General features: G+C 43.4%; 2 protein-coding genes across 4 annotated transcripts in view; both read right to left on the bottom strand.

Annotated features, from left to right (window-relative positions):
• SMC5 (structural maintenance of chromosomes 5) overlaps nt 1-3,631 on the bottom strand; it is a 61,749-nt gene extending 58,118 nt beyond the window's left edge. Inside the window, exon 1 of one of the 2 annotated variants that reach the window (XM_048931285.1) lies at nt 3,507-3,631. In XM_048931285.1, coding sequence (XP_048787242.1) covers nt 3,507-3,628 — 122 coding nt within the window. In that variant the 5' untranslated portion in view covers nt 3,629-3,631. Of the gene's footprint in view, nt 1-3,448 lie in introns of both variants that reach the window. The other variant, XM_048931286.1, reaches the window with a different exon arrangement.
• A 10,683-nt stretch (nt 3,632-14,314) lies between these two features.
• The window catches only part of MAMDC2 (MAM domain containing 2), a 65,151-nt gene continuing 57,011 nt past the window's right edge, over nt 14,315-22,454 (bottom strand). The window contains exons 10-14 of one of the 2 annotated variants that reach the window (XM_048931294.1): nt 21,610-21,703; nt 19,853-20,005; nt 16,099-16,358; nt 14,999-15,083; nt 14,315-14,700 (exon numbers count right to left, since the gene is read on the bottom strand). In XM_048931294.1, the coding sequence (XP_048787251.1) occupies nt 14,639-14,700; nt 14,999-15,083; nt 16,099-16,358; nt 19,853-20,005; nt 21,610-21,703 (654 nt within the window). In that variant the 3' untranslated portion in view covers nt 14,315-14,638. Of the gene's footprint in view, nt 14,701-14,998; nt 15,084-16,098; nt 16,359-19,852; nt 20,006-21,609; nt 21,704-22,454 lie in introns of those variants that run through there. The other variant, XM_048931295.1, reaches the window with a different exon arrangement.

Raw genomic sequence — 22,454 nt, 5'->3', positions numbered from 1 at the left:
AACAATATGCCATTAAAAAAAAAATAAAATTACTTGCTCAAAACCATTTTGATTACACTAAATATGACAGATCATTATTGTATCAGATAGACTCATTGTTCAAATGTTACTTTGTAAATAAACCCCAGAGTGAAAACCGACACTCCACTGAACACAGAACAAATTTTTACCTGTTGGAGCACTTACAACAACTTCCTTCAGAACAGATGTTTATAAAGGAACGAAATCTAGCCCAAAAAAGTGACAACTCCTATTAACTTTACTAGGACTTTATATTATCCACTCAGTTGCCTCTCACTGCAGTCACAGAAGCAGATTAAAGCTAAGTTGTACAATAAAGTTGTCCCTGGAAAGGTGATGGCACAGCTGGTGCTGGATGTCATCTCCAGACAACTGGAAGAAAAGGAGGTTATCAGGAGTAGTCAGCATGGGTTCACCAGGGGGAGGTCGTGCTTGACCAACCTGGTAGCCTTCTATGATGTTGTCTCTGGCTGGGCGGATGGGGGGAGAGCAGTGGATGTAGTCTACCTTGATTTCAGCAAGGCATTTGATACTGTCCCCCACGACATCCTTATAACAAAGCTGAGGAAGGGATTTAGACAGGCTGAACCACTGGGCTAAGGTGAATGGGATGAGGTTTAACAAGACCAAGTGTCGAGTTCTGCACTTTGGGCACAACAACCCCATGCAGCGTTATAGGCTATGGGGTGAGTGGCTTGATGAGTGTGAAGAAGAGAAGGACCTGGGGGTGTTGGTTGATGCTTGGCTGAACATGAGCCGACAGTGTGCCCAGGTGGCCAAGAGGGCCAACAGCATCCTGGCATGCATTAGAAACAGTGTGGCCAGCAGGAGCAGGGAGGTGATCATCCACCTCTACTCAGCACTGGTGAGGCCACACCTCGAGTACTGTGTTCAGTTTTGGGCTCCTCACTACAGGAAAGATGTTGAGGTCCTGGAGCGTGTCCAGAGAAGGGCAACAAAACTGGTGAGGGGTCTGGAGAACAAGTTTTATAAGGGGCGGCTGAGGGAGCTGGGATTGTTCAGTCTGGAGAAGAGGGAGGCTCAGGGGAGACCTCACTGCACTCTACAACATCCTGAAGGGAGGTTGTGGTGAAGAGGGATTTGGCCTCTTCTCCTAGGCAATGAGCAGGACGTGGGGCAATGGCCGCAAGTTGTACCAGAGGAGGTTTAGATTAGACATAAGGAAGAACTTCTCTCAGAGAGTGGTCAGGCACTGGAATGGCTGCCCAGGGAGGTGGTGGAGTCACCGTCCCTGGTAGTGTTCAAGAGGCGTCTGGATAACGTGCTGCATGATATGGTTTAGTGCTTGTGGTGGCAATGGTGATGAGGAGACGGTTGGACTGGATGATCTTATAGGTTGTTTCCAACCTTGTGATTCTATGATTCTATGAAGTGTGGAATAGATGAGTGGACAGTGAGGTGGGTTGAGAACTGGCTGACTGGCAGAGCGCAGAGGGTCGTTGTTGGTGGTGCAGAGTTTGGCTGGAGACCTGTAACCAGCGGTGTCCCCCAGGGGTCTGTGCTGGGTCCGGTCTTGTTCAACATCTTCATCAATGACCTTGATGAGGGGATAGTGGCCACCCTCAGCAAGTTTGCTGATGATACGAAGTTGGGAGGATTGGCTGACATGCCTGAAGGCCGTGCTGCCATTCAGCGAGACCTGGACAGGCTGGAGAGCTGGGCAGAAAAAAACCGGATGAGGTTTAACAAAAGCAAGTGCAGAGTCTTGCATCTGGGGAGGAATAATTGCATGCACCAGTACAGGTTGGGGGATGAGCTGCTGGAGGGGAGCTCTGCGGAGAGGGACCTGGGTGTCCTGGTGGACGACAGGTTGGCCATGAGCCAGCAGTGTGCCCTTGTGGCCAAGAGGGCCAATGGCATCCTGGGGTGCACTAAAAAGAGCGTGGCCAGCAGGTCAAAGGAGGTGATCCTCCCCCTCTACTCTGCCCTGGTGAGGCCTCATCTGGAGTACTGCGTCCAGTTCTGGGCTCCCCAGTACAAAAAGGACAGGGATCTCTTGGAAAGAGTCCAGCGGAGGGCCACGAAGATAGTGAAGGGCCTGGAGCATCTCTGCTATGAAGAAAGGCTGAGTGAACTGGGTCTGTTCAGCCTTGAGAAAAGAAGACTGAGAGGGGACCTGATCCAGGACTATAAATATCTAAGGTGTGGGGGGCAGAATGGTGAGGCTGGACCCTTTTCAGTGGTGAGTAGAGACAGGAAAAGGGGAAACGGCCAGAAACTGCAGCATAGGAAGTTCCGCACAAACATGCGCAAGAACTTCTTTACAGTGAGGTGACAGAGCACTGGAACAGGCTGCCCAGGGAGGTGGTGGAGTCTCCTTTTCTGGAGATGTTCAAGACCTGCCTGGATGCCTACCTGTGCGACCTGGTGTAGGGAAACTGCTTTGGCAGGGGGGTTGGACTCGATGATCTCTGGAGGTCCCTTTCTACCCCTACAATTCTGTGATATGCATCATGGCTTTTCAGTTCTGCAAGAAGCCATCGGGTTCTGTGATACTCCACCCCATAGGCTGGACATTATCCAGTAGCTTCCATTTCTTACAAGCACACAAATTCAAGGCAAGCCAGTCTGATCAGTAATGATCATCCTATATCAACAAGCTCTAGCATTCGTAGTCCTGTTCACAGCCTGCACCAGACACAAAGAGGAAACAAGGTGCTACCACCAAGAAAGGAACAGGAGTCTCAACAATACGACAGTGATGTACTTCAATATGCCGTGCTGTACTTCTGGAAAACAGCATTCTCAAATCCTTTGCCCTAAGACTTGAAGACGTTTTAGGCACCACCAACCATTATGGACTGTGACCCACGATCTATGCTGAACAAAATTCTTCTCAAGGCTGAAAAGGACACCAGCCATAAGAAACGGAACTGAAAGCTTTCCCGGTAGCCAGCTCCAAATAGAGCCGTATTCCCAGCACGCAGAACTCAGAGAACCACGTGCAACAATCAGCGCCACGGACGCTTTATTCTAAGCCCTAGAATTCTAAGTTCTCAAGCCCAGCCCCTACTGCCCGGACCCGTTCTGCGCTCCTCTTCCCTCCGCGGCTCCACAGCCGCCTAACAGAGCGGGAAAAAGGACGCAGGCACCGAGCGGGACGAGAGGAACAAGCAACCAGGTACGGCCGGCACGCCCCGGCGGAACGCAGGGCCGCAGAAACGGCACCGCGTCGAGAGCGATGGGCAGCCCGCCGCACACGCGGGCCCTCCTCCCCCGGCGCAGCGGCGTTACGCAGCCTCTTCCCCCAACCGGCCCACCTCGAGCGCGGGCACCGCAGCACCTTCCGTTAGCCGGGGGAGGCTGCCAGCGCCCGGCTCTCCCGGCCCGCAGCCCGGCCCGCCCCACAAACGTTCCTCAGCGAGCATCGCCCCGCGCCGGCCGCCGACCTTCGTCCCCAACGCACCAGCAGCGCCGGCGCCGGCTTCCGAGAAGAAAGCCCCGCCGACCGCTCGCGGACTCACAGGAAGTTCTCCATGTAGATCCTGACGATGGAGCCCTCCACGAAGCGCGGCTTCCCGGCACGGTGAGTGTCACAGAGGCGGAGCTGGGAGCCCTCCACCCGCAGCCGCGCCTGCACCGCCATTTTCCTCCCACCCACCCACCCACCCTCCGCGAGCGGGTGCCCCGCACCGCACTCCCATTGGCTGGAGCGGTAAGTGGGCGGGACACACGCACTTTGAGGGGATCGTTCATTGGTAGACTCTGCTGCGGTGAGGCTTCCGATTGGTCTGCACCTCGCCAGGCTGGTATCCATTCGCTGGAGGAATAGGAGAGCCGGTCCGAGGGGAGGCATTGCGCTCCCTTTCGACAAAGGAGGGGGCGCGGCTGGAGGGAGGGCGGGAAGGCGGGAAGGCAGTGCGGGCGCGCGTAGACTGCAGCGAGTCGCGGGCGGAGCGGAGGGAAGTGCCCTCTTCCCGCCTCGCTTGATCGCGCCTCCCAGCCGGCGCGACGTCATGTTCCTGCGGCCGCCCCGGGGGATCGGCCAAGCCGAAGCGGCCGTACGGAATCGGCGAATCGCGGGCACGCCTTGCTGGCCGCGGGCTCGCCGCGTGTCGCCGCCTGCCGCTGCCGAGTGTCGTAGGAGAAAGCAGCGCCGGGCGGTGGGAGGGTGCTGCCCACGGTCGAGCCGCCAGGTGGCAGCTGCAGGCCGGTCCCGGCGGCAGCCTCTGAGTGACGGGGAGAGGAATCCTCTCGCTCTCTCGGTACCTACCTTGGTGCGATCGCTTTTGTTCTTTTTGAATTTAATAAAATAACTGGGAAAATATTTCTCTTAGACGTGATACTGCTGTGTTGAGGAAGGCTACGCAGAGGTGGAGGCCTGCAGTTCTGTGAAATTAACGACGCCTGCACCGAGGGTTGCCAGCAGCGCTCCGACGCTCCTTGCCCTGTCCGTGTGCCTCTTTCCACAGGGCTGTGGAGCACTGCTGGAGGCCGGAGATGGCAAGATGCTGCTGTGGCACCGGAAGCCAGCCCCTGGCTGCAGCAGTTTGACAGAAAGTTTACGTGGAAGCAACGTGTCAGCACGATGAACGAGGATCTGCTGGGAGGATTAGCGTATAGGTGCTGTGAGGCCACCTTTGGCTCAGGCTCATCTATAGTGCTCTACAAATGCTGAGGCTGTGTCTGTTAAGATACAGACCTATAGAATCGTTTGAGCTTGAAAGAATCCTAAAAGGCCATCTAGTCTAACTGCTCTGTAACAAACAGGGATATCTACATCTCTATCAGGATGCCTGCCTGACCATCAGTGTCTCCAGGGAAGGGGCTTCCTGTTCCAGTGCCCACCAGTCTCATAAAAAAAACCAACTTCTTAATATCCAATCCAATTCTCTCCTCTTTTAGTTTGAAATTGATTCCCCTTGTCCTATCACAGCAGACCCTGCTAAAGTGTCTGCCCCCTTCTTTCTTATAGGCCCCCTTTAGATACTGAAGGCCGCTATCAGATCTCCTCACAGCCTTCTCTTCAAGATGCTCTGTATGAGTGAGTGTAGCCAAAATGGGACCAATGAGGAAAAACTTTGTTAATACGGTTTGTTTCCTTCAAAGAAGAGGTGGAGAGAAAGTAGAATGGCAGTGAGAAAGTTATATAGAATACAGAGGAAGGAGCCGGGGAGAGAAGGCAGGGAGTTGAGTTGGGAGCCGCTAAGGAGTGAATTATCTTCAGCAAACATTGGACTTTCTTTCAGATCCACTTCCAAGATGAAAGCACAGCAGTGCATGCTAGTAATATCTGTGTGTGGAAGGATAATGAAAATATGTGTGTATCATTAGTGAAATAATAGCTTTGTAATTCTATTTAATAAAAGTGCAAAAGGATAAAATTGTATATTTTTAACACTGGTGTATTTCTTACTTAGACTGGTAACTGATCAATTTTTGGTAATGTTTTGCATGATAAAAATTCTCACTTAAATCAGTTAAATTGCAAGCTTGCAGTTAGAGCAGGTAGAGTTGAATTCATGAAGTAACACTTAGAGCCAAGAGTTTAATGTGTTCCAGCCTAAGCCTGGTAAATCGATCCCTTTTTCCCTGAGTTTGACATGGACCATTTTTAAGGGTCTGGAGAGTATGGATGCTTGTAAGAGCTGGAAGGAATAAATGATGAAGTCTGAAAGATAGGTTATGGTTCAACAAGATTAGTTACCAAGTCCTGCACTTCAGTCACAACAACTCCCATGCAGTGCTACAGGTTTGGGGCAGAGTGGCTAGAAAGCTGTACAGTATAAAAGGATCTTGGGGGCATTAGTCCACAGCTAGCTGAACATGAGCCAGCAAGGTGTCCAGGTGGCCAAGAATGCCAGCAGCATCCTGGCTTGTATCAGAATAGTATAGCCAGTGTAGGGAAATGGACTTCCCTTTGTGCTCAGCACTAGTGAGACTGCGCTTTGAATACTGTGATCAGTTTTAGGCTTCTCTCTACAGGAAAAGCACTGGGATCCTGCAGTGTGTCCAGAGTACAACAAAGCTGGGGAAGGGTTGAGAGCACAGGTATTATGGGGAGTGGCTGAGGAAGCTGGCATTGTTTAGTCTAGAAAAGAGAAGGCTCAGGGAGACCTTAGCACTTTTTACAGCTCTCTGAAAGGAGAATGTGGCAAGTTGGGAGTCATCCTCTTCTCCCATGCAACTAATGATGGGACAAGAGGTAATGTGCTCAATATGTGCTGGGTGACATGCAAGGTGGACATTAGGAAGAACTTCTTCTCAGAAAGAGTGGTGAGGCATTGGCATGTGCTGCCTGGGGAAGTGGTGGAGTCACCATCCTTGAAGTGTTCATGAAACAAGTAGATGTGGCAGTGAGGGACGTGGTGGTTGTTGATGGTTGGACTAGATGATCTTAGAGGTCTTTTCCAGCCTTAATGATTCTGTAACAGAGACAGTGCTTCAGCCAAGAGGAGTTCTTAAGACAGGGAAAAATGTTAAAGCCATTCAGCATTTAAGGGAAGTGAGCTGGAAGGCAGTACTCATCAGAGAGCAAGGAAAAGTGTCAGTACAAGCAGCTGGCTAGGAAAGAGACCAAAATGCATATAAATAAGATCACTGTGCAGGCTGAAAAAAAGAAAGGACATTGGAAGAGGTGTTGGAGTGGTGCAGGAGGTGAACAAGGAAAACAACTGAGAAAGGGAGAAAACAGCTAGGTAAGAATACAGACTAAAGTGATGTGAAGGAGTAGTGAAAGTTTCTTCAGTCATTCCTAAGCAACTAAGAAACTTGAAATTACATACTAATAAGCTTTTTCCAAAGATAATGTTAAGGTTAAGTAATTTTTACATCCAACATTTGTGTTTGAGGGAGGATGAGACTGCTTCAAGGTGAGTGGGATAAAAACTTGGAAGGGACAGATGGGGGACTTCGATTCACAACTCAAGTTCAAGAGATAAAGTGGGGGAGACGGACCTGGTCCTGCGGTGGCAGGGCTGTGAAATGTTTTACCCAAACTGTAAGAGCATCACGATACAAGCAAAGCAAGAAATTGAATCATTATGAGTTGATAGGGAGTTTGTAGAACCAGTTACATGATGCTTTTGTGAGAGAGCGTGAATTACAGTTAAAAGCTGCTGGCTTGCTGGAGGAGAAAAAGATGGTGAATGACTGTGGCAGCGCAGTTAGAGAGCAGGAGATACTTGTAAGCGTATTAGCTTGCCACTATCCAATGGAGGAAATGGAACAAATAATATCAAGATATGATGATAAAACTGCCCCTCACCTTTGCCTTTTTGTTAAAACAGGATATCAGTATGAGGAAAGGAAAACCATAGTGTTGTTAAGCTGGCCAAGTGCAGGAAAACATGGCAGGCTGGCTAAAGAAACTGAGACTGCGTTTGTGTGGAGAGTCTCCTCGGACTGTCAGACCCCGTTCTGTCGGAGTGCCCCTCTGCTGCCACGTGTCACATGGCAACAGCACATAGCAGTATTAGTGAGAAAATTCAATCTCTACTGCCCTGCCACCAACATGTGCAGGCTGGGCCAAGCCGTGGGTTGGACGTGGTTGCCTTAACCTGTGATAATTGCATGAATCTTACTGAAGAGGAAGTATAAGGATATTGGGAACCAGGAGTCTTTCTGTCTATAGAAGGAGACCAAAGGGCTCTCAGTAACTGTACAAAAGGCCACTTGTTTGTGCTGCTTGATTACCAATCAGTCATCATCCTTGCTGTAAAAGGCAAATCCTGTTTGGATGATACTGTTAATACAAGGTCTCCCCAGCACGTTAAAAAATTGTGTGCAGTTAATTTACAACTGAAAAAGCAGATATGGTGCTGGAGGGCACCATTCTGAAGCAATTTAGGATAGTGGGAACACCCTGAGGAGAAACAGTAATCGCGAACTTAAAGATTAGGGAATTATAGCCCCACCCACTTCACTGTATAATTCCCCTGTATTGCCAGTTAGAAAGCCAAACAGCAAATGCAGGCTCACAGTCAATTATCACAAATTATATGCAAAAATGGATGCTTTAACTGCAGCTGTACCAAACATGGCTGACTTAACTGCCACCATTCAGAAGCAACACCATGAATTTCAGGCCACTACTGAAATCAAAGATATGTTTTTATGGTTCCTCTCGGAGAAACAGACAGGGATTGTTTTGCTTACCTCTAGGATATTGCCACTCACACTTAGAAAGCATAGCATTGCAAATTCCCCAAGGAAAGGTACAATCCTCCATATCCAGGGGCCAGATTCCTATGTATTTGATGGAAAGAAGGAATTGTGTGTATTCCACCCAAAAACCTGAACACTTCAGAGTGGATAAGCTTGCCAGTGACAAAGAAGAAACTGCAACATGCGCATCCATTGTATGATTTGACTCAAAAAAGATCAGTGTGTGACTGGACTCTGGTCCATGAAGAAGCTCAAAGGTTATTAATTTTTGAGGCAGGAGTATATCAAGTTTTGAGACCAATTGACACCACTTATCCTTCACTCATAAATGGGGTTTTGGAGTTCATGGCTTGACAATGCATGTGTAGCAGAAAGGACCAGAGGGACCTACCAGCCCAGCATGTTTCTATTCTCATAGCTTGAAAGATGCAAAGAAATTGTATTCAGTTTCAGAGGAGGGTTTCTTTGTGGTTTATCTAGCTTGGGAATTGATATCTGGAATCATACTATATACATACATATCTGGAATCATAAGAAACAAGGGGTATGCATTGCCTTCCCTGATTTTGTCTAGAGGTTTTATATTCACTATGATTTGGGCAAATTTTAGGGAGATAAGTACCTTGTACCATCTCCAAACAATTCTGCTTGGAATCATTTGTGGAATTAAACGTCATCAGTCAATGATTGTTAACTTCACCATAATGCAGATAAATACCACTTTTGTCCCTTGCACCACTGTGCCATGGTAGCATTCTCCCTGTCAGGGAGGATATTTTGAGCATGAATATAATATACACTGGGATGCAAATCGGTACAGACAAATTTCCAGCAAGCCAGGCATCCCACAGCTTGCTGATCATGCCAGCTGTGTGTGGGCCTGCTCCCTGAGACAAGTGTTTGATCCCAGGGGCCATCTGGATTTGGCCTCTGTTCTCTGCAGTGGGGAGTGGCCTTTGCTGGGAGGTTGGAGAGAGTTATGTGGGCATTCCATACTCCCAGCTACCCCAAGCACATGGATAGCATAGAGAACCAAGGACATATTACAAGATTTGTTAAAACAACACAATGTAGGTTGGTTAGAATGCCTTAGGGAATTGGTGACCTGAGTGAGCAATAGGTGGGGAATGAGCAGGTGCCCACAACTAAATGTCTTCTACCCCAAGACACCCTTGCTTCTCCAATCAAAACAGAAGTCAGGTCACATTATCACAATATCCCATTATCCAGGGCAAACAGTTTTGGTCAAGCTGCTGGTGGAACAAGTCTCCTTAGTACTTAAAGCCATTCCGAACCATTTTCCTTGGATAGCCACATATGCTCTGGATAATTTCTTCCTCTTAACTAGGTCTCTGAGGACTGAGTTTTCTGTTTTCTTTCCTTTTTTAGGGACAGAACATTGAATGTCCCCTTATGCAGAAGCTCTGGAAATGCCTCTCACTAATATTGTATATTCTTGTTGCAGTAATATTTGCAGACTGTTGTGGGTATGGGCAGGGATGTCCTTGGGTCCGGTCACTCCTCATGGGCCAGAGGGAGTGCAGACACTAATGCCCTAAACTTTGCATGGGAACTAAATCAGGGATTTGTGAGCATTTTGAACTACAGTGATCTGTGTATACCCCTTCCTCAGTCTGTTATTTGAGGGATGAGAACCTTTTTGTTATGTTTCTGACCTTTTTTGGTGTCATTAACTGTAGTACTGGTCAAGGAATGCCATGGTTGTTGAAAAGTGTACAAGTTTTGATAGGAGATACGTGTATATGTTGGGGTTGCCTTTCTTATGGCTTCAGAAATTTAGATTCTCTGTGTAACAACACTAACAATGACGTCTTAGATGAGATAATGTTTGTATGATTTTCAGTGGCGTGCAGCAACAGAACAAGGGGCAGTCAGCAGAACCTGGAACGCAGGAAGTTCCATACAATCATGAAGAACTTCTTTACAGATAGAGTGATGGAGTACTGGAACAGGCTGCCCAGAGAGGTTGTGGTGTCTCCTTCTTCAGAGGTATTCAACACCCTCCTGGACGCTTACTTGTGCAACCCACTGCAGGGAACCTACATTAGCAGTTATCTCTAGAAGTCTGTTCCACCCACTGCAATTCTGTGATTCTGTGATATTGTGGAGCATTCCACACACACTGTTCTTGTCTTGAAGATCTACCTCTCTCCACAGAATCAAAAATAAATGAATTCATACTGTAGACTGTTAACAATACATGGACTTGCCAAATCAGTATATCTGTATAGCACGATTTGGATTGGCTTGGGAATGTTCAAACGGAATATTTTATTCGTATTTAACATTGGAGCAACATGCAGGGTTGAATTATACTGCACATTGGAAACAGATTCATCAACAGTCCAAGAACCCATCCAAATGACCTAGGTGGGCAGTATACAAAGCTGACAGGGAATCTCACACCCATTAGTCTTAGAAAACATAACCTGACAAGTCTTGTCAAACTAAACTAGATACGTTTTTGGAGAACTAAACTCACAAGTGCAACAAGTATCAAAAACGTCATCACAAAATGAGGTGGACTTGATATATTACTTAGGGAACAGGGCGCATGCTGCATGTTAAACTTAACCAAAGAAGAATGTTTTATCACTATCCATAATGCCACCACTTGTAGCTCATACAAAGATGAAAGAAACTGCTGATAAGACTTATGAACTGTTCCAAGCTTTCCAACCAAAAGACTGGCTTGATAGACTCTCACTCAGGTCCTGGTTCTCCAACATTTTACAATCTCTGGGACTGATGTAGTGGGAAAAATGATTGGCACAAATCAGGCTAGCCTTGTTAATTGGGCTTGTGTTCTTGATAGTTGGCATAGCTATTGTTAGATTTATGATTACTCAGCTGCTTTCTTCTGTCTCTTCTCTCTTCACTCCTTCAGTTTGTTAATATCACCATTCCTGCAAATGAACTTTAGACCGTTTTCTTTGTTACTCACGGTTAAGCCACCAGGTGATGTAAGAGACCACTGAGGAACTTGACTCAACAACTTCAGTTCAAGAGAGAAGGTAGGGGAGGTGGACCAGGTCCTGCTGAGGCAGGGCAGTGAAATGTTTTACCCATATCCTTTTATGGTCAATTACTGAGGAGAAGGTGCACAAACACCAGAGACCCTTGCTGAAAACTCTCAAATCTTCTGGAACTCCTAGCTATGCAGATGCAAGGTAGTTGCCACCTCACAGGCAGTCACTGAACAGCTGTACTATATAAAGCTGAGAACACATGTTCTGCTGTCATTGGTTGACCCAGAGATCAAGACCCAATTCTAGATAACATGGGACCTGGGGATGTGGTGAAAAATCTCTTTCATTCTCCTCTTACTCTCTTTTTCTTTCTGATCCCTTTTCACTTGTTTATTTAGTAGCTGTTGCCTAAATGCGCCTTTAAGTAGTTGACTAGGAAGTAACACCTGTTCCAGAGTGCCCTTCATCCATAATGGTTTTGTTGTTACAAGTTACCTAGTTTTGCCTCAAGGTAGCTGATCAATTGCGTTTGGAAAGCTGCGAAATTGTTTTGTGTTGTTCCTCTGAGTATTTACACAACTCTGTCTATCTTTTAACTCCTGCCAACCAGGGAGTGCCCTATTTGGAGAATTCCAAAGATTCACCTTCCTCACAACCCACTGAGTGGGATGAGACAAATTTTTTTACTCATGTATCACGCTACCAGAAAAGCATGCTGTCTTTGTGGTTTTACCTTACATGGTAGTCCTTTTGGAGAAGTGGGTGTCCTGAGCATGTACTCACACTCACTCCTGAGCTCCATTAAGATCCAGATTAATAGAATGCCACGAATTTAGGAGTTTGTGCTGTCTTATCGAAGCCTCATGATTGTAAACTTGAGTTTACATTAGATTTACTTTGATGTGACACAATATTCATCCAGAATAGTTTGATTTACATTGAATAAACCTGGAATAACAGTAATATTTTCTGTTGTTTTTTCTGTACTTCCACTGATGCAACTGGGATCAGATTTTGGTATTGTTTTTTAAAAAGTAGTAAGGATAATGACAAAATGTTAACCAATGGAAAACATTTAAAGAATGTAAAAGACTATTATGCAAGAGGGTATTAAAAGACCTTTTCCTCTGCTTAAAAGACAAGTTCAGTTCCACTGCAGCACAACTCTGCAATTGCAGCAATCAAATACAAGCTTTCTAGTGCCTGGGTGCTTTAGCAGCTTTTGAAGTTTTCATAGCCATTCTACAGATTGTACCACAACTCGAAGCCATTACTTGTAAGTTCTCCAGTTGCTCTTGAAGAAATGTTCAGACAGTGAGTAGGCTGAATGCGGAACAGTCTCAGAATTGGTCTTTGCCCTTCTGTGCTCCCTGTACAGTTACTGCTGCAGCGAGAGAGCAACAGACAGTACACAAAAATGGATCCAGGGAAGGATTCAGGTGCATGGCAAGTTTTGTAATTGGGCAGAATTAATGGGGTGTTTTTACATCACCATAAAACTGAAGCTTGTCAGTAATCAGAGTACATCTTCCCTGTTTTTCAGATGTCTTACAGCCCTTGGACTGATAGTGATTTAAAGCAATTTTTCAAATTCTCCCTCCATTCTTTAAATCCCGCAGAAGCAGAAATGTTGTGGGATGAATATTATCCTCACTGATATCTTCAAAATAGTTGTACCAGTGAGGTTCCTAGATAACCACTGTGAGAAGAATGATTTGCTTATGTTCTCATCTGTATCAGTCTGAAAATGATCACTTTGTTGGAAGGAAGCATAGCTAAACGAAGCTGTTAGAGGCAGGGCTGAGACAGTTACATCTTCTGCTTCATTTTCTTTTATAGAGAAGTGAGAAGTACGGAGAATCATCAAACGTGGTGAATGTAATGACTTCACTTTCACTTTTTTAAAATAAATAATTTGATCTGAATGATTGGTGATACCAAAACAATAGCTTTATAGAACAACTGTAAAGCCACGTGAACTTTAGGAAACAGTCCACTGATTTTGCTTGGTTTCATTTGCATAACATAATTGCAGGAATCGTGGTTGGTAACCAGCTGTCCACAGGACTGGGGGTAGCTACGACAGGCAGCTAAAATGTCACTTCTTTGGTGTGTTTCTCAGTCTCTGGGAAATAAACCGTGTCAACTTATGTCAATCAATAAGCAAATATGCATGTTATTACTGAATGTATTTTAATGAACAATTTTGCGTATGTGTGTCATCAGAATGAAAAGGCCAACAGGCTAGTTTATGTTTTTTTTCCTAAATGCACTCTGTACCTTTCCATGTAACAGGCTTTGGGTGGAGGGTATCTAAAATAGGAACCTGGTCCGGCATGTCCAAGGTCCTGTTGATACTTAAAGCCAATTAGAAATGCCACATCCTCTGTTCTGAAAGGATCAAAGGCTATTTCCATTCTTCAGGGTGCCTATCTTGCACAAACATCTAGTATGTTAGAATCGTTTCTATGGGTCAGTACAGGAACTTCCTGTAGTAGATCAAACCACTTTCCGTGTTACACAACCCATGCTCTTCATTTTTTCACATTCACAGCAATAAATGCAGGCTATTATATTAAGTTCTGTCGTTCTTCATTGCTCCAATAACTAAAGCCTAAAGCAGACTTTTTCAAAGTTATATTTTATTAGGAAGTTTTAATGTTTTCAAAACAAAACTTCAAACACAAATATAAAAAAAAAAAGTCTTCAAAATTAACAGACTGTGTGAATTCAATATCTTATCAATGCAATTGCAAGGTACTGTAGTTGGGTAAAGTGTGAGTACATTCTTTGTGAGTGTACAAACCGTTTTATTTGGCAGTAGGTTACACTGATTTATACTGAAACATGAGAAGTGAGCTTCTTATTGCTAAGAATGACAAATACATTTCTTATGGTAAAAGAATACAAAAACACAAAAATTACCAGCAAAGTGTTAAAAAGTTTCCCAGAGAGAATTGTCTTATGAATAATTGCACTTAGCCTGTAGGATATTAGTAGTATCTAATAGTATTTTCTTTATTCTCTTAAAGTATTTATTATTTCCTTAACATAAAGCCATTCTGTACCCAACACAAAACATTCACTGAATGCAGATTTAAGATAACACAATATTAGATTTTAATTGTGCACCTTTGCTTTCCTCTTTTTACCTATAAACCAGAAAGATTTACACACACACACACACACAAAAAAAAAAAAAAAAAAAAAGCACTAAAATACTGTGTTGAATGATCTGTGCAAAATGGGAAGCCTCTATATAGTAATTGATAACCTCATGCAAAAGAGAAAAAAATTAAAATTAAAAAACAGTCTAAGAAGCCCTGAGTCAATAATTTCATTGCAAAGGCGAGGAACACGAGTGCTCTGAGTTTCTCCTACGCTTGGGTGATTATCCAAATGAGTCCAGTCTTCACTTAAAGCACATTTTAATACAGGCCGCTGTGCAGTTTCTCACATGAAAGCTTTCTATGCATTCCGCTTCTTCCAGCAGACTGTATTTAATACTCAATTTCATTTAAGCTGTCTGGATAGCCTGATGAAAATTGAATTTCTTCCACTTCTAGAATACAAAAAGGGGGAAGTACTGTAAGTGCTAGTATTTTTTAATATATAAAAGAGAATATAATTACTGTGTTGGACTTAAATGGAACCGCCATACAGCTTTTTGAATGTGCTACAAAATTTCTAAGAGACCAAATTCTGAAGAATGGTTTCACGCATTAGTAAACATTCTACATGAACAGCAACATAAATGCAGATCCATCCAGAGGGGCTTTAAGGAAAGACATATCGCCTAAGTACAAAAAACACTGTGTGACTTGCTAGATGTCTCCTAAGAAAAGCGAGCTTAAACTTACCTAAACAGGGTCCTGCTTGGAACAGAATATCATCAATAGCTGTGTCACTTCTCATCGACACCCCACGGATTGCTTCAAAAATAATCTGTAAAGATAAGACATAGCTTTTCAGGGATACCCTACCTAGAAGGAAGGACTGAAAGAACAACTCCTCCCCCCCAAAAACCATGCAGTCTGTTCAGGGATCTAGTGTGTCCTGAAAGCCTGATTCTTGGAAGAACACCTCCATACTCCATTACTGGACTAACTTCCTTGGTCACAGACTTTGAATATGTACTATGCTGAGGGGAACAGATTTGTTCTCACAGTTCGGTAGGACACTTCTTTATTTTGAAACAGTGATAAATCTGCTCCAGTGATAATGCGCCTATTTTCCTTTTCAGCTGAAATGTATTGTCATGTGTTACTCAAATGAAAGATAAGAGAGAGAGAGAGAAAAAGAAGAAAAAAAGGAAGAAAATATTCTGTTGTGATTCATCACTCCTGATGAAGCTAAACTATGATTTTAGTGAAAGACTAGTAGTCCTCAGCCCAGTGCTATTTCAGACAGTATCTGTTCAGCTTTCTCTTTGCATCATTCCTTGTCTTTGGTGCCACCCTGAAAGACGTAGCCTGTTTATCACAGCTTAGTGACAGTATCAAATTTAGACAAGGTTTTAGATGGTGGAAGGAAAAAAAATTGCACAAGTCACCTAAATACAATCTACCACTACTGAGAAGAAGTGATGGAAAAATACACTTAAATAATTTTAGAAAGTAACTCTGAGTTAATGAATTAATTAACGCTTCATTTAAGTCTAGGACCAGGCTTCCCAGAGAGGTAGCTGAAACCCCACGCCATTCAAGAGGCATTTGGATAATGTGGACAGTAACATCCCTTAACTTTTGGTTAGCCCTGACTTGGTCACGGAGTTGTATCAAGTGATTTTCATAGGTTTGTTCTGTTCTGTTCTCTTGTTTGCTATCCCAAAATACTGCATTAATTCAGCTTATTCAGATGTCCATTCATTCAATGATGTCTACATTTATTTTATACAACTCAAAACCTGGATTCTAGTGCATAGCTCAGCTTTACCTTCCTTTTTTTTTTTTTTCCTTACCTGGTAGTTTCTATCACTTTCATATTCTATCACTGCCCTTAGCCACGAGATGCTTTGCTCCCCTGTCCTCCTCCACAAAGGAATCTCTTCATCATCACCTTCTCTTTTTAGATAAACACTTAATAATCCGGTCCCAGCTCCATACATGTGATAGAAAAATGTCAAGCATTGTTTTCCAGAGGTCCCTCTTAGTGATCTTGAAATTAGGTATGCTCTCTGTCCATAGACCATGTTGGATGCCTCTATATACATGTAGTATCCTTAAAAAGACATACAATCAAATATTAATAAGGAACAATACATTCCCTCAACCCTTTCACTAGTTCATTACACAAAAACCCATGACTGAAACTTTTGAGAAGGAAAACTATATGATAAACTATTTGCTGTACTCGTGAATTGCAGTATTTGCAATACTGTAATTGTTTTGTTCTGCAGTAATGAAAATGCTTGTGAATGCTAATATAAGAACACTAAAGAAAACACAACCAATGAAATATATCACATCAGAAAGCAATGCAGAATAAGAAAACAAACCATGTTTGTTCTGAAACCAGGAATATGCTTGCTTAGGCTACGTGTAGGAGCCCATGCTATTAACCAGGCAGATGAACTGAAGTACCTCTTTTAAATCACATATGACATCAATAATATTTTCCTTCTGTGATCAAGATGCAAAGACATGAGTGAGTAAAAGTGGATTACCTAGAATCCACAAAAGAGTGAGAAATCATCACAAATTATGATCTTTGGAAAAATTAGTCATTAATTGCTGGCAGACAATTTATTCCCCCTGCTTCTCTGAGATCCATCGTTTAGTGATTTCCAACTGAGGAAGGGTCCAGGCTGAGGTGTATGATAAGTCTGAAAAACATCCCCTCATCCCACCTGCTGCACATGGCAGCCGTTTTGTGCTGTGAGAAGTGCACCCCACCAGCAGGTGCTGAATCCAGATTTTGCAGCAACCCTTCCTACAGCCCCACTGCTTCCTATTGGTCATGCTGGAGAGGAAACCGTCCTTCTGCTACTACAAGTGCAGGAGTCGAGATAGACCCCAGGAGGAACGAGAATCATGAGGACCAGTGAAGCAGGGGGAAGACTGAGAGCAGCAAGAGCAGCCGATAGATCTGTCTCAGGGTCCTGAAAGCCCTGTTACCTAAACAAACCCATGCTGAAGTCATCCTCTAGGCAGCGCTGTAGTTTGGTGGTCTGCAGCACTAGAGAGAAAGGGTGAAAAAGATGAGTATCTGCAGCTGCAGATCTGTAAAGAAAAGACCATTTGCTGTGGTGTGCTGGAGAACTCCCTAGGGTTTTTATTCCAAACAGTGCAAGTGGCTCCACGACTTTTGATACTAACTATGCTCGAGAATTATCTGAGTTAAAAATCAAAACCTACGGCTCATACTACAACATACTGGAGTATCTTGCCTTAGTTCTAAGGCCTGAATCATGTTATAAACCGTTTGAAAGACTATATTAGCCCTTTTTTTGTGAATTTGAATCCACGTATTTCTACAGTACATTTCACTGCAAATGCATGATACAAGGAATAAATGTTTATGTTGCTGTAAACATGTTTTCCTGTCACAGGCCAAGCTTAAAAGATTCTCTTGCTTCACCAAGAATACAAACTATCAGACTCCAATCTCACTATGCTTAGTAAAACATATAAACTGGAAATGGGTCTGAAGTCAGTTTCAGGCTTAGAAACTAAGAAACACATTCTTTTCTTCCTGCAAGCAACTCTTCTAATGTGTTGCTCATTTAAGGATATTGACTTTGGAAACAGGAGAACTAAAATATTGAGTATTTGAAAGGGGAAAAATGGCATTGCCTAGGGAATATCCCCAGGGGAAAAAAAAAAAAAAAGAAAAAAAAAAAAAAAGCAAACGTGAATGTTGAATCACTTCACAGAACTGAGTTTCAGTCGCCTACGAAAACAATTTCTGTGTCAATATTTTTAGTGTGGTTTATTCCTTTCAGCTTATATTATGCAGAAGAGACTGCAGGTGGCACAGACATGGCCTCTCTCCAGGATTGTCACCCACATTTCAAAAAAAACATCTCAAATAAAGTTCAGAAACTAGTAGAAAAATCCTCACTTACTTTGAGGATTGTTATTACATACCTACTTGATGCAGAAAAGCTGACAGCGTAGGTAACAATGACTTAAAGAAAATTAGTTCAATTCCTAAATATGACAGTTTTTCAAATATTGCACTGGAAAAGTGACAAGAATTTCAAGATTCCCTTCTGAAAATCATTCCACAGCACTAAGGCATCATTATTAGGAAAAAGTTCTTGTTTCATAGACTACATTTTCCATTTGCATCACTTAGCCAATAGAGCTGGTCAGAATGTGCTCCGGTTTCTAAGCTTCTCATTTTTATTTTAGAAAATGTAAGAGGAATTTCAAGCTTTAAAACTTATCTATGAAGTTACAAATTTTTCTACTTAGAATCTTCACTGTTTGTAACTGACAGTGAAGTCAGTTATAAATAACTTCTTGGCACTCTGAAATTTCAATACTAACTGAAACATTCCCATCTGCATTCTGGATTCCACATGCAGGACTTAGGCTGTACAGCCCCAGACATCACAAATCTGTCTCTGCAGCTGATGTCCATACTTTGCTGAGGGTGCAGCTATAGAGATTTTGCTAGGAGGTAGGAAAGGGATATTTTGCTGAATACACACAAAGTCATGTTTTTACATGAAGAGATCACAAATAAGGTAAAACTCTTATTTAATTAACTGGAAACAACTGTTTTCCAGATTATATTCAATTAAGCTTGTGCAGAGCAAGATTTCAGATGCACAGTTGAAATAACTATGCTGATAACTTAACTGATTTACACTCAGTCACAGCTGACAGAGTAATAGTAGCTCCTGGTAGCATTTGGAACAGGCCAACCTCTCAAATAGCCCAGCTAAAATTTTTAGCAGACCAGGCTGATAGCCACAGCGAGAGAGTGAGCCTGTCTGCCACTGCCTTTGTTCCTTGTTGAATGAATACTTTCCCTTGCAGATAAGGGCAAATCCTAGGCACTCCGAGTCTTCTGAAACACACATAAGGATTTGAAGTTCACAAGTCTTAGGCAGCTTCATCTTACACCAGAGCTAGTGGAAGCATTGCTGAGGTCATCTTCTGCAGGAACACAAGTGCCCAACACAGAAATGCAATTCATAATTTGCAAAGGTCACTGGGTATGACAGTTGCAGGGGCAATTTGGATGTAGTTTCCTGTGAGCTCATTCACGGTGATGGGGGCCTCATTCACTTAAGTCCTTCTTACGTAAAATGGCACAGTACAAAGAGTGAAGTGGGGTGACAGAACAGATTTTTAAGATAAAGGGCCTGTGGGACTGCTCCTGTATTACCCATGTTTTCTTCTAAGTTCAACTAAGAAGGTACTCATGCAGAAGAACTGAGGTTTACCTACTTGTTTGCATTTTTGCTATAGGGAATATTCACATAAGCTAAGGGTTGGAAGACAGCTCCAGGAAAGCCACCGTGTGCTTTTTTCTCCCAAAGGAAAGGCTACTTTAGGACATGAAGACTGAATTCTCCACTTGGCATGCAGATTAAACATCGCATTCTCTGGAGGGTCCTAGTGAAACCTGTTTACTCCATTTGATCAATAACTGTTGTGAATAAAGAAGCAAAAACTTCCTGTTTTCTAAGTTACCATCCCAAAGCATTTTGATTAATCCTTAATCTCTGTTCAGAAAGTTCAGTGTGAAGCTTAACTCACCTACCCCGGTAGTGTGGTCCCCTTTTGGTCCAGTGTAGGAGGTGGGAGTTGGACCCCTCCTTCTCTGCCAGCTCCCACGACCTCTCTTCTTCTGGGTAAACACACACTCATCTTTTTCAAAATTACACTCACCAGGAGAGGGTGGCAAGAGATCTATAACGAGATGTTATTGTTTAAAACTGCAAATATATTAGACAGATGTATGGAGAAACGACACAAACAATGTATTGCTTCTGCTGAGATCACTTTTGTTTACCTAGCAACAGATGAGTCACAAGCCTATAAAATCAGTTCCAAACTGAAATACAGGATTTTATTTCATTTTCTTCACAGCTATTGGGAAATCTGTGCCTTAGTGTGGCTAACTAACATCTACTAATATCCTTTAAAACATCTCCTGCAGTTTGCTGTATTTCCTTCACTCCTGTGGCACTCAAGACAGTTGAATAAGCTCCAGTATGTGTAACATGCATTAACAGATCCTGCCACAGAAAGAGGTTTCGGTGATCTGAAATCAGCTGCCACAGTGAGTCCTGCTGTATTGCCCTGACATCCGATCCCACCACCACATGCAACAGACTGCAGAGCTGCAATTACTGGAGTATTTTCAGGGTTACAGCCCCATTAGATGATGTAAAAGAAAGTATGCCAAGAATTCCACTGCTTGCCAGTGTGATAATAAAGAAGTCTCTGCCCTCTGTTATGCTACAACTTGAATTTGTGCTTCAGAAGCAGTCACCGTGAGCTGCCTTCCTTCTTGGCCAGAAGGGAGCATTCACACCTCACATACTGAGGGTGGTTTAGTACATTTTTGCTGCCACCAGTGACAAGTGCCAGCATGACTGTGCATCTAAATATCAGTTCTGCACCTTTGGTTCCTTTACAACTTCCTTAGGATCTACAGAGCCACAGAATAGGCAAATGTTGGATATACTTTAGGAAAAAGTTATGTAGCTTTGTACGTGTGACTTGTCCCTCTTCAGTGATGGCACTAGCTGTTTGGATGCATGAATCCAATTAGAACAGGTCATAAAATAGTTATTACTACGTGGCAGTAAAAATGGCATGGTCAGTCTGCCTCATCACCATTTCAAAGGCATGGCTGTATTCCAGAAGTGAATGGGATTACAGATTGTGCCCTTCTCATCAGAACTGTTTCCAAATTAGGATACAATCGTTGCATTATCAAACCTTAAAAAGCCCCAGAAGAGGGAGTGTGAGTGAGTTCAGAGGGGTTACCCTGTGCATGTCAGAGGGTAAAGACTCACTCAGAAGCACTGAATTCCTCCCACTGCGGGTGGAGAGTTGGACTCCTCTTATCTGTGTTCATTACAGAGCTTCAGCTCAGATAAGAGCCTGTATCTTGGCCTCACGCAACTGTATTTCTGGGCAAAAGGAACAATGTCGTGCTTTCAAATTTGTGCTTTTGTGTGCATTTCTGGTCTTCTAATGCAACTGAAAATTGCTTTCCTGTCTGCTTTTTATAAAAGGGTCTTGAAAGTGCGATCCCTCATATACAGCTGCACTGGAATCAGTGAAGTTAATTGGAGTTAACAAAATCTGGTCCTCACTCTATGTGTGATGCTCCAAAAATTGGATTAATGCAACACCTACTGAAAAACACACAAACAACAACAAAAAAACAGTGAAATGAAGCCAGTTGTAGGAAAGGCCTGGGAAATGATGGCATAAGATATGTTCTTATTAAAAAGGGGAGAAGGTAGCAGCTGTTGGATGACAAATACTCTTGGTCTTACCAACAGCCTGACAGCTTCCCAGGCTCAATGATATATCATCCAGTGCCACAAGTCCACAGTCCCAGAAGCTCTTACACCAACTCACAAAGACAACCTGCAATAATGAACAAAATTTCAGGTATCTCCAACAAAAGCTGGCACTGTTTAATGTCTGAAAATTTAGCTCGCTTTTTTTCCAAATGCTCTAATGATTTAATACTGACAGTACAGAAAGGATGAATTAACTCTGATATGGCACACACCAGTAGTGCCTAAATGACTGACATATAAAATCCAGTGGATTTCAGATATTTTCATTAAATAGAAAATCGTTTCCCATTTTTATAGTCAAATGATATATTTATGTATGTGCTTGACATTTTACTAGAAAAGTGAGCATTTTTTAGAGCATGTCAAAGGATGACTCACTAAAGTTGTTTTTTTTATTTTCATGTCTCCAACATAACAGCATTAACAGCTTAAGGTCCTCAGCCATCCTGTACTTATAACCAGGAGGTGTTACCCATGGAAAGACAAATTTCAAAGAGTAATGCAGAGTGATGGCCAACAGGGATGGCCCAGACAAACTGCAAGCAAACAACACAAGGAAATGAGGTGAGACTACTGCACAAAATGGGATTCATCAGAAATGATAGAAGGCCACAGTATCATAAAGCAGAAGGCTGAAAATGCTACCATCACTCACAGTGTTTGTCTGGGTTTTGTGAAGATTAAGAGTGGTATCCAAGTTGTTTTATTTGACTACACATTAATTCTGCCATGGAAAATACAAGTCACTCACAGGATGGCAATGTAAAATGCAGAGAAACCACTAGAACTGTAAGATTCCCAGCTGCCTTTCTCCC

Source organism: Lagopus muta, chromosome Z (genome assembly GCF_023343835.1).
Source record: "Lagopus muta isolate bLagMut1 chromosome Z, bLagMut1 primary, whole genome shotgun sequence".
Taxonomy (NCBI): Eukaryota; Metazoa; Chordata; class Aves; order Galliformes; family Phasianidae; genus Lagopus; species Lagopus muta.
Note: the sequence above shows the minus strand (reverse complement) of the source record. Positions and strands in the feature narration are given on the sequence as shown.